This window comes from Erpetoichthys calabaricus, chromosome 17, assembly GCF_900747795.2.
Source record: "Erpetoichthys calabaricus chromosome 17, fErpCal1.3, whole genome shotgun sequence".
Taxonomy (NCBI): domain Eukaryota; kingdom Metazoa; phylum Chordata; class Cladistia; order Polypteriformes; family Polypteridae; genus Erpetoichthys; species Erpetoichthys calabaricus.
The window spans coordinates 20,323,448-20,336,198 of NC_041410.2; the positions used below are offsets into that span (position 1 = coordinate 20,323,448).

The 12,751-nt window shown below is 41.6% G+C and overlaps 1 protein-coding gene across 4 annotated transcripts in view; it reads left to right on the plus strand.

Annotated features, from left to right (window-relative positions):
* The window catches only part of rnf111 (ring finger protein 111), a 148,975-nt gene that overhangs the window by 31,025 nt on the left and 105,199 nt on the right, over window positions 1-12,751 (plus strand). For all 4 annotated transcript variants that reach the window (XM_028823841.2, XM_028823843.2, XM_028823842.2 and 1 more), the window contains exon 2: window positions 10,416-11,322. In XM_028823841.2, the coding sequence (XP_028679674.1) occupies window positions 10,488-11,322 (835 nt within the window). In that variant the 5' untranslated portion in view covers window positions 10,416-10,487. The remainder of the gene's footprint in view (window positions 1-10,415; window positions 11,323-12,751) is intronic.

The following is a 12,751-nucleotide window of genomic DNA, read 5'->3' on the forward strand; positions in this document are numbered from 1 at the left end:
TATTCACCAGAAAGTCAGTTTGTAAAATGAAGTCTGATTTATATATAATACAAACTGCTAAGTATAATCTGTGAAAGATTCTATATAACACTCACTGATAAAGTTCTCTTTCTGTATACACTTAAATTTAATTGAAAGTCATAACATGTGCATCAGTTAAACCAGTTTATGATGCATTTTTGACAGTTTAGCAGTCTTTATTATCTTTACAACACTAAGTGACAGGAAATCAAACTTTTATATGCAGGAAACCAGTGTTTTCAGGAAAAGGTGTGTTTTTTAGCCACCCTTTGCCTTTGCAGTAGAAAAAGGCTTTTTTCAATTTCTTAGAATAACGATAGAGCAGTGGAAGTATTTTTATAAATTTTTTTTTTGATTTTTCCATTTAACCATTTCAGAGAGTTCATGACAATTTTTGTAGCCAGTTATTAATTTACATTAAGCACATGGTCTTGATGTCATTAAGCTCTAGCTTAGAGAGCAAGTGGTTTGATATAATGGAATTTGGTGTATGAGACAATACTCGAATATAGTCTATCTTCATAGGTTTTTAGCAGCAGCCCCCGATGTCACCACAGAAATGCCAAAGGCGTTTCCAACAGCAGGTAAAAATCAGTGTGGTTTAATCGATCTGTTTGTCAATCAGTCATTAAGTCAATTTTTATTTAACATAATGTCTTTTACAGTAAACACCATAACTATATCTGTTAAATCAAATCAGAGAAACCTTCAACATAGCCTCTGTAGCACTACATTTTTTCTCAAAAGTACATGTAAAAAGGATTGCATTTTTTGGCTTGAAAAATTCATTTTTTATTAAATCTCATCTTTCTGCTGTAAATCATGCAAAACAGTAAACATATGAAGTCAGAAGTGTAGAAAGTATAGTAATGATACAAATAATTATAATGTATAATAACAATAAGAAGAACAGCACACTGCATATGTATGAGTGACGTGAAAGTCACTTTCAGAATCCCGGAATCCCTTTCGGTTTAACTGACTGTTTCAATTTCACTGCCTGAAGACAGATTCACCTCATCTTCACTGCTGATGAGAGGCGTTTCTTACGAGACACCATTATAAGGCTAGGACAAGACACATCTACACCTTTTCCCAGGTAACACTTGGGCCAGATGCTTGCACAAGACATGCTTATATTATGGCATGAGTAATGCTTGGCACTAATGCTGTTGGCACTTTTACACCCCGAGTAAACCTCAGGCAGGTCTTGCGTGAGACGTGTCTATACTGTTGCCTGAGTGACACTTGGGACCAATGTTCCCTCTAAGCTGAGCGCGTGAGCGATCGCTCACACGAATTCAGAGCGTCGCTCATACTTCCCGCACGATCGCTCATTCCGACGGCGTCGCTCGTACTTCTCGCACGATCGCTCACTCCGACCATCGGAGTTGGTGCTCATAAATTTTTGGCTTAAACAAAATGTCGCTCATAAACAATGTTTTTTGCTCACTATATGCTACTCCTTAGAGGGAACATTGCTTGGGACTAATGCTGAGGAGGTTAATCCATCTCACTATTTTTAATAGTGGATGTTGACTTCAAGTGACTCGGCCCACACCACATAAAGATTGAGAATATTGAGTTACAGTCCATAACGCGTATATTGGCACATAATCTGCCCCTTATGCTTGAGCTGTGTGATGTGCTGTTATATATGTAGTAAAGCTGTCATAAGAACATAAGAAATCTGAAAAACGAGAGGCGACCATTCAGTCCATCAAGTCCGTTTATTTTGCTAATAGCTAAGCTGTCCCACTATGCCATCCATATTCTTCTTAAAGGTTGTCAAGGTTTCTTCAACTACTTATCTTGGTAATGTATTCTGGAGTACCAAAACTCTTTGCATAGCAAGTGCTTTCTGGCTTTACTTTTAAATGCCACTACCCCTTAATTTCCACTGATGTCCTCGAGTACATGATTCACCCTTAAGCCGAATAGAATGTTTCTGGATCTAATGCCTTTGAGGTTTTTAAATATCTGGATGAGGTCCCCACACAGTCTCCACAGTCTCTCTCCTCTGCTCGAGACTAAGCTGTTTTAATTCTTGTGAGTCTGTCAGAATAGGACATGTCCTTAAGTCATGGGATGTACGAGGGGGGACCCAAAAATAACTGGAATTTTGTTGTTGTTAGGTTGGTACTTGTAGTACGTGGTTGGGCCGCTAGGGCGATCTAGTTACACTCCTCACAAGTCAGTCTGCCAAGTGCCATCAGTCTGGAAGGTTGTGCTTGTGTTCAGTGAATTTTTTTGTAAAAGTAGGTTGCGCAACAGTGTGAGAAGGAAACGCCCTGATTTGTGGGAGTCGAGCGATTGGTTCTTTCATCATGACAACTCTCCATCTCATGCTGCTCTCAGCATTTGCCAATTTTTGGCAAGAAACTGTATGACAACCCTGAACCAACCACCCTACTCACTGGATTTAGCTCTGTGTGATTTCTTTTTGTTCCCTCGGATGAAAAAAGACTTGAAAGGAAGGCGTTTTGCTGACGTTGAAGAGGTAAAACAAGAAACGACCAGAGCATTAATGGGCATTACTTCAGATGAATTTAAAAAATGTTTCGAACAATGGAACAAACGGTTAGATAAGTGTATTTCAGCCAATGGAGAGTACTTTGAAGGAGACTAATTGTGGTTTGTACAGAAAATTAAATTAAACACATTTTAAAAATATTTCCGGTTATTTTTGGGTCCCCCCTCGTATGTGGTTGCTCACTTCTGCACAGCTTCAAGTGCTGCTATGTCTTTCTTATATCGTGTTGACCAGAACTGCACACAATATTCCAGATGTGGTCTCAATAGTGCATTTTAAGGTTTGAGCATACCGTCCCTTGACTTAAATTTAACCAATGTCCAGCATTACTATGTTTCACATTTAAAATATTGCTTGAATATGTACAGATGTGCCTTTAGTATTTATTGGGTTACGCATATATATTACCTTGAGGTACATGTAGACCATTAACTGCTGTTTTCTCAATAATTGATTAAACTTTCATACGTAGCTCAAATGTTTTGAGCTTGTGTGATATATCAATAGAAAATTCCTTGTTAATTAATCATGGGGAGAATCCCATGGTGCCTTACATTCTCTTACTTAATTTAAAATCATTAGCCTTCTTTGCCTTTCCTCACAGAGATTTGTTGCAGCTCAGGTGGAGATGAACATTAGCCAGTCAAGATAGAGGCAAAGAAGAGTCTAAGGGAAACTGAATATGAGGTGAAATTTCAGCTGAGGTTCCTGGGTCAGATCTTTCTGTTTGATTAAATATGATTGCAAATTCTAAAGCTCTTCTGTCAACTGTTTTGACTGCATATCGCTATGAAACATATTGCATGACTCTATCATGTTAATTTTTACCTAACCTCTATTGACAAAGTTGAATAGTCATAGTTTTGAACAGGAATGGCAAGTTCACATATAATCATATAATCACATATATTGCCCTCAATCTGAAAAGTAGGAATGAAGGAATATTAACGGTTGAGATTATGACCAAAAGGGGTTTGGAAGTACTGTAATTGTCAGAGGTAGATGAACATTTCAGTGTGAACAGAGTGCTCAAAGCTGATTATGACTAAGGGGGAAGATCTGCAGATCTGAATTAGCATTTCATTTAGGGGTTCTGTTTAATTACCTACTAGTTTATCAGCAACAACAGTAATTTATTTCTTGTTTAGCCCTAACTTGCACAAGGAATACCTCCATGGACTTTAACAACTAGGAAAAAAAAAACGGAACAAATCTTGGGAAAGGCAATTCTGAGAAAGACCCCATTCTAGGTAGGTTGGAGGTTGTGGATATGTTTGGGTGTTAGAGAAGTGGACTAAATACAACACACAAAACAGAATACAAGTAATCTTCACAGAGCTAGATGGCCAATCTATCGTGGCCACTTAATACAATACTACAAACTGCTTTGTTCTTGCACAGTGTTCCTTATCAATGCAGGTGCAGTGCACCAAGACAACTTTCAAGGCAAAATGGAAGAATAGATTATACAATTCACTAAATTACGGCACTATCACATATAAGGATATATATTTGTTAAAATACATCAAAAACAAAGTAGAAATTATTAACATAAATCAAAAACAATACTATATCTGTCTAACAGATAATTGTAGAACCAGATTATAGAAAAGAAGTCAGACAAGTCAGACTCAGTCTGAGTCCTGGGGCCTCATGTTTGAATGGTACATACACCCAAAAATGTTGCATACGCTCATTTCCACGCTCACTTCGAGATGTATAAAAACTAAACTTGGAGTAAAGCCATGCACATTTTCGCGGCAGGGTTCCCCCTTGCGTACGCACAATTTTGCTCGGTTTTACAAACTGGCGGCACCCAGCGTCAAGCAGTGCTACTGTTTCTGTGGTCAGCTTTTCTTTTTTAGGTTCACGTCTATGATTTGTGTTTTTTTTCAAATGTACTTGTGACGATGCGGGTTCTGCTCCAGGTTCCCATCTCCAGTTTCGGAGCTCTTGAACCCGACACTGTCGGTAATGTAACCAGATGAGCTGGACAGTGAAGACATCAACAACGAGCAAGGGGATGGTGCAAAAAAGTGTAAGAGTACTTTTATTTAAATCCAAACCAAAAACAAAGTGTTCAAAAACAAGTGCAGTGCATAAAGTTCAATGAATACATAATCCATTAAAACCAAGTGAAAAATGTGGAGGTTAAAATCCAATAAATAAATCCAGTTAAAAACAGGGTTAAAACAATGGCTGGAAGCAGTCCTCTTACAAACAAAGCCCGTTTGACTCCCCTGCTTCTCCCATCCAGGCTATGCACCAGGGGAGTCACCCTACCTGCAGCTGACCTTCTCTGCCTTCTGCTGGTCTGTTTGCCTTTCCAATCCCTGGCTCTGGTGCAGTCCACCAGATCATGACTTGGGCTCCCCAGCGACCAAAGCGCGCATGCTGGGGCTTTCACTTCCCAAGTCCCAGACTCCCACAGCCATAAGCAGCAAGCCATCGTCCTTCCAGTCACTCACGATCTTCACTAACGCTCAGCGGGAACGACCATTACTGACTGCCCCCGGGTGCCAGCCAAACACCCCGCTAGGGCTCACTGCCCAGCTGCCTTTTGCTCTCGACAGTGAGCGTGCCTATGCTTACTCACGCACCGGCTTTCTGCTTCCTGCCGTCTTCTCCCTTGACCTCTGTTCACTTTTTTTTTCTCCTTCCTCGTGCTTCTCCTATATATTATGAGGACGTGGCTCAGGTGTAATGATTAGCGGACGATTCCTCACCTGTGCACATAAGCAAGGAAACGCCTGCCTCACGCAGCGTCCAGGAACTGCTCCGGCCACACTACCTTGTCCCCTCTTTATGCCGCGAGTGCGGCGATTATCTATTTAAAAACTGGCCTTTTCGATCTGAGCTGTGGACCCGCTATACCACAGTACCACAATAAATTGCATATTGTTTACAAATGTAATTCACTTGATTATAATCATTCTGTAATAATATAATGGTACACGGAATGGCCAAACTATACCAGCTACTATAGCTGCTTTAATGTTGTTTGAAGACATTGCAAGTGGAAGAATTAGGGCTGGTGTATACTTCACTCTCAGAATGTATACGTGCACGCATCATGGCTGCCACGTACTACCAGCGTTTGACGTGTCCTCTGAGCATGTCCTCAGAAATTAACGCGATGCGTGTACGAGTTGCAGTACCAGCAAAAAGTCCTAGGGGTGCAGTGTGATAAAGTCTGAATGTGACATCAGAGTCTCTGTTTACTATCTACATGTGACAGAAATCTGCCTTGTGGATATAATGGGATCGATGTGCGTGCTTTGATGTTTGATGAATGGTTCGATGTGGTAAAGCAAAATGCTGACATATGCATTCATGGTGGTTTTATATTCAAGCATTGAATATTTCCAATTGTAATGGCATGATAGATTAGATTTTAAAAGTCTCACATACCATCTTCTGTGCTGTTTTTATTTTTATTTTTTTTGCACCTTCGCAACAGCATCAGAATGTATGGCAGCGTATTTGAGCCACAGAGGAAAAAAAAAAGTTAGGGACACAGTGAAAAGGTGTGTTTTGTGATTAAAGTGGAAATTTTGGCTCAAGTCCTGAAATATCCACTTTAATCCCATAGTTTATTTCATTATTGAAGTAGACTGTCGTAAAACGTCATCTTAAAACCGACCCAGTTGTTAATTGCTACATGCTTCTGGGGCTTCCTCCTGAACTGACAGCAGCAGTCGCCACACAGAACACATTACATTTATGATATTCCAGTTCTCTGCACATTTAGAATCCTTAGATTTATGCTTGATATCACTTTCATGATGTTAAAGTATATGTTACATTTTACAGATAAGTTGTTGACTTAATTTAAATAATGAATACTGATAATAATGACACTTTGTGATGGTAGAGCGGTAGCGCTACTGCCTCGCAGGGAGTCCTGTCCCTTGTGTTCCCTGCTTGGAGTTTGCATGTTTTCCTGATGGGTTTCCACGTTGTGCTTCGGTTTCCTTCCAAAGACATGAAGGTCTGGGGATTTGGTGATGCTAAAATGACGCTAGTGTATGTGTGTGCTTATGTTCACCTTGCGATGAGCTGATGCTCCGCCCAGGGATTGATTCTGCCTCATGTCCGATGCTTGGTGGAATGGGCGCATCCCTGGATTGATGGATGTAATCATTAAACATCCTTTTCAGAGATATTGTGGCAAGGTGTCTTCGGAATTTAATGGATGTTTCAGGCAATTCACATCACAACGAAGCCGAACATATTCTCACTGTGATGATATCTCGTACTGCCACCTGATGGATTCTTCCAGATTTATGTAAAAGACGTGCGCAAGTATAAACCATAAAATGCTTGCATAGCAGTAGCGTCCACAGATGCTTGTGTTGCGTGGCGTGGCATGAAGTATAAACCAGCCTTACAAGAGAGCATGTATTTACAGATGATGACTACTGGCTTCTAAGTCGATTTTGATTTCCAAGCGCTATCCTCTTGGAGCTGTATGCTGAAATGGTACCAGCTTTACAAAGGTTTTCTTAAATTATGGTTGAACTGGAAAATATAAAAGCACAATTCTCAGCAATGTCCAGTTTTCCAAATGTAATCGGAGCTGTCAACTGCATGTTCATTGGTATTGCAACGGTGCTGGACAAGTTACATCAGCCAGAAATGAATCTCCAAAAAAATGAGCTGGCATTACATCATATATAGCTAGAAAACCTATAAAAAATGTCAGCTCTGCACAGTTGCTGGTACGTTTTCCAACTAGTGCAGCAAAAGGCAAACAGTCATTTTTAAGGGTAGCGAGTCACATTAAAATAAAGAGCAGAGAATCAATCCACTGTGGTGTTCGGTGCCATTGCTACATTATAAAGGCACCTTCAGAAAATGAATTTGCTTATGTAAATAGAAGGCATTTCCACTCTATTCATGTCTGCTCAATAGTGCACAGAAAGTGTGTCACAGTTTGCAAGCATGTATCGGTAGAGATGCGCTATGATGAACCCGACCCTTACCCACCAAATGATCAGTCAAGTCGGACAGCGTTAAGGCTTTCTTTGAATGTAATTAGAAGAATGTAAAAACAGGTAATCAGATGCAACATTTATTTTTTAACTAGTTCATGCCATCAATATCACATAGTACAGCCGTTGTATTCCTTAGTTCATTGGCCACATCTCTTACAGCATCCACTATTGCATTTTGTGACTTCAGAACAGCGTCTGTCAGCACACAACCAGATGGTTTTCCAGCGGTTTCCAAGGCAGAGCTGTCTGTGTAGCCAGCGCCTCAAAGATGTGCTGGGCACAGGAGCATCATCACTTCCTGAACATTGCAACTGGGTCAGCTGTTGTAATATTGTCTGAAGCGGAATAAACAGACAGTGGGCTGCAACTCGTCTTTTCATGTCGACTGTGATATCTGACCTTTCTTTTTTGGCACTGTGTGACTTTCTGAACTTGAACTTTCAAGTGTCTCCACCACACTTTTGTTGCTTATACCACTGCGTAAGCCAAAAAATAGTATGTTTTTCCTTGCCTCCACTTCGCATTTGCTGAAATTGTTCTTTTACTCATGTGCCTTTTCCATTGTTTTTTAAGCAAACAATGAATGGAAGGTGTTATTTATGTTGATTTGCAAATTTAAATATGCAAAATTCTGAGAGGAGTCGGGATTGGGCTGTAGGTGTGTGCGCATGTGCGTTAAATTTTACGTTCATTGGGATTTGTAAAGGGGATGTGCGTGGAACTTGGCGTATGCACAGATTTATGCATCTGGATTTTTTTTGTGCGTACGCACATTTCCACTTTTGTCTGTACGCCATGTTTTAGTGTGAATTCTATGCATGTAGTTATCAATGAGGCTCCTGGAGACCGTTGCCTACTCACTGCCACCCCCCAGTTGGCCAAAGGGGAAGTGCATGGATCTTGGCATATGCACAGTTTAATGCATCTGGATTTTTTTGTGCATACACACATTTCCACTTTTTCGTACGCCATGTTTTAGTATGAATTCTATGCATGGTATACATGAGTACCCTGGAGACTGCGGCCAACTCACTGCCTCCCCCCTATTGGCCATTGTACAGCTGAGTCAATGCTGGGCTGGCCAATCTGATGAAAGAACCCTTATACCCATTGGTCAGTTATCTGAGGTGACTTTTCCATAGGTAGGCATACAACTTGGCAGTCGCGTAGTGGCACTAAGTACCACATGAGGATACCGAGAAGGGAAACAATACATCTTATGTGAACATCCATTCATATTCTGAACCAGCTTCTCGCAGAATGGAGACAGGGTTTGACAGAAGGAACAACACTAGGTGAGATCATTGAGCCCATTCACATGCAAACATACCTGGTGCAGTTTAATGTCACTGATCAACATGGCAACATTTGTTTGGAATGTGGTAACAAACATATTTGAATGTGAAGAGGACATGTAAACCTGTCATTGAAAGCACTTGAACCATGAGCGGACAGTGCCACCTCTCTCACTTCTGATTGGGGGGGTGGGGGGATTCTTTTTTTCTTTGTACCGGATATCTCATATACATAGCTTTGGGGTTCTCTGATTTTTCTCTGACATCTTAAGAAATGTTTAGGATGTTTAAGAGGGTCTTGCAGCTGTGTGACATCTAATCTAAGGCTGGTTCTTTTCTAATGCTCAGTATTACCAGGATAGTCTTCATCCCCCTGCAGCCCAACATTGGGTTAAGCAGACTTGAGGATGTGCTGTGTTGCTCGTATAGTGCTCCTCTCTGTCTTTCTCTGTTCATTTAACATAGTGCACTTCATATCCTTCTCCATCTACTACTTCCGTGGTGTTTTTCATTTTTCGCCCGGCTCTTATGACTATTGTATGTCTGGCTCTGTGACGTTGTGTTTATTGTAGTGAAGCAAAAAATATGACACACAACACTCCTGAAAGGGGTGTATTTATTCAAATATATAACATGTTTTTCATTGGTTTATTGAAAATGCAAGAGGAGGAATACTGGAGAAAGGGCAGCTTGAGTATTGGATGGGAAAGTGAAACTAAATTACTTACTAGCAGCTCACAGTTGACTTTTTTTAATGTATAACCATGTTAAGGAAATGGAATGTTCTGAAAGCTAAATTGTGCTAATTTGAATTTGATATTTATGTCACATTGGCCTAGATTAAAATGTAAGGACATGTATGGCCCACTAACTGTCTTCACAGAGTTTGTAGGAGGCCACCATAAGCCTGCTGTCTGATTCTAGAGCTGTTTTGCATGGAATCTATCTTACTAAACCACAGTTAATTTATGCACGGCGGACGCACCAAGGCGCATGCGCACTGCGGCCTTGGCGCCCGGCCCAGAGTCTAGTGTCAAACGCAGCAGCGCCCACCCCAGAGTCAAACGCAGTGGCTTCCCATAGTCAGTAGGTGGCACCCAAACAACGCAACCTGTTCAACACACTTGCTCTAATCCACTGTGCCAGTAATATAGATCACATAACGGTCACAGACTCAAATCCAGCGGCTTCCCCGACTCAGTGACTGGCACACGAACACCACAACCTGTAAACTACACGTGCTGTGCTCTACTCTGCTAGCAGTCGGTGTCAGCAAAGGCAACAGAATCACGTCTCCACAAAACGAAACCGCTTTAGTACAGATATGCTTATTGAATTAAATGACATTTCCCCAGACGCACCCACCCTCCATGATATGTCATCCATCCAAATATCGGACGAAACAGAAACTGATTGCCATTCTTGGAGTTCCGATTCGCTAGCGAATCGCGGGCTTACTTGTCTTTTGTTAGGATAGGTTCCTGCCATCTGCCTCCTTAAGTTGAATTAATCAGGTTTTATAATATTAATGTTTATTAAAAAATATAATCTGTTCTCTTTTCTTTCTAGAATCCAGACAAAGCCCAGCCCTTAATGGATTTCTGAATGTAGACGAATTCCCTGAACCCTGCAGGAGCCGCTATGAAGAGTGAGATCTCGTCTGATGCGTCCCGTAGACATGAGACCCTGAAGGGAGCTCTGGCAAACCCCGATCCCATGGAGGCAGCCAAGAATTTCCCAGCCGAAGTGGAAATGATTGGCACCAAAGTGGGAAGCGAGTTTTCACCTCTGTGTGCAGAAACTGGCCAACGCCAGATACGGGACGTCAATGGCGGTCGTCGGGAGCAGGACAAAGCCATTTCTGCACGAAAGAAACGCAAGAGCCAGCAGGCTGGCCCTTCAGAAACTCAGTCGTGCAGCCTGAAGGACATTCAGAATGGAGCCTTTGCGCCTCGTGACAGAAGTGGACTTGATGGACAGAGTGAGGAGGATAATGAGTCATCCCTTAGTGATTGCATTTCATCCCCCTCTTCCAGCCATCACTTTGGGGACTCTGAGACCATTTCCTCTGAGGAGGAGGAGGATTCGGACAAGGCTGCTGTTGTGCCTCCCAAATTGGGCAGCACAGGGCGGACACAAGGAAGCAGGCCACACAAGTGGCCCCGGCTGGACACTGACGCTGTTTTGATGAAGCGTCCTTGCCTTCATGACCGGCAATCTCTAAATCGCAAGTGTTTTCGAAAAGCTGCAGGCTCCACTCAGCGGACTCAAAAACAAAAGGAGCGGCTGATGCTGCAGCGTAAGAAACGGGAGGTGTTCGCCAGACGGAAGTATGCACTGCTGCAAAGCACAAGCAGTTCAAGTGAGAATGAACTCACCAGTGATTCTTCATCCACGTCCTCAAGTGAAGGTGAAGAGGAGATGTATGTGGATGTGAGCAGCAGTAGCCAGCCGAGCATCACCGCTGTTACCACAGGTACAGGTCAATATGTTCACTCTGTTGATACTTACTGTCTCATCAGTTAGTCACCCGTACTTTTCATAGTAATCTAGGCAAGGGTCTACTTGAGTCTGAGGCGCTATATGAACTGAACAGGTGACATGTTAAAATGTAATTTTGGAGAAGGAGTTAGTCCTGTATTCTATAATATATTTCTTGGTAATAGAGATAAGAAAGTGAATTTAATAAACAATGCAAGTTTCATACAGAACCATTCATGCAACGAAACCAGTGGAACAATATACTGATGGATAGAAATTAGTAGTATTTTTTTGACATAATGTCTTTGTTTGTTTGTATAGTTTATTTAATTCAAAACAAAATGTACCCTTTTACAGTATGTAATGTATTGTATATAGTTTTGGTCCTTGCTTGACATTTAGTCCCACTGAAAACCATGTTTCAGTGGAAAAGGAGAATGATCTGTGAGCATACAGATGGTTGGGCATTCCATTATCACTATCAAATACTCTGATTTTTCAGACTTCAGTGTTTTTCTTTTTGTTTCTGAACTTGTTTTCTATATCTTTTTATTTTTTTGAAGAGCTTCTGTAAAAAGTCAGATTTCCCTCAGGGACAATTACATTTCGGGTGGTGCAGTGGTAGCACTTCTACCTTGCAGTAAGGAGACCTGGGTTCGCTTCCCGGGTCCTCCCTGTGTGGAGTTTGCATGTTCTTCCCGTGTCTGTGTGGGTTTCCTCTGGGTGCTCAGGTTTCCTCCCACAGTCCAAAGACATGCAGGTTAGGTGCATTGGCGATCCTAAATTGTCCCTTTGTGTGTGTTTGTGTTTGTGTTTGTGTTTGTGTTTGTGTTTGTGTTTGTGTGTGTGTGTGTGTGTGTGTGTGTGTGTGTGTGTGTGTGTGTACGTCCTGTGGTGGGCTGGCGCCCTGCCTGGGATTTGTTCATGCCTTGTGCCCTGTGCTGGCTGGGATTGGCTCCAGCAGACCCCTGTAACCCTGTGTTAGGTTATAGCGGGTTGGACAATGACTGACTGACTGACAGTTACATTTCTGTCTTCTTCTATATATAATTATGGTAAAGAAACTAAACTTTTTTTTATCTTAACAACATCATTTAAACACATGTGCCAGTTCAGGGTCATGGAGAACTGGAGTGGAGTAAGACAGAAACCAACCATACAAGTATCGGCAGTCCATCACAAGGACACACTTGCACAAACACCCATACTCGCCCATACACTATCTCCATTTAACCTTAACATTAATGTCTTTGTAGTGTGTTAGGGAAATGGGAGTAGTTGATGTTAAACTCGTGCAGACACAGAAAATGTGCAAAAACTCCAAAGTGACTGGATGGATTTGAATTGACGTTGCTGGAGCTGTGAGGCTGTAGTTGTAACCATTGTGTCACTATGGGCAGTTATCAAAAACCACAGGAAGAAAC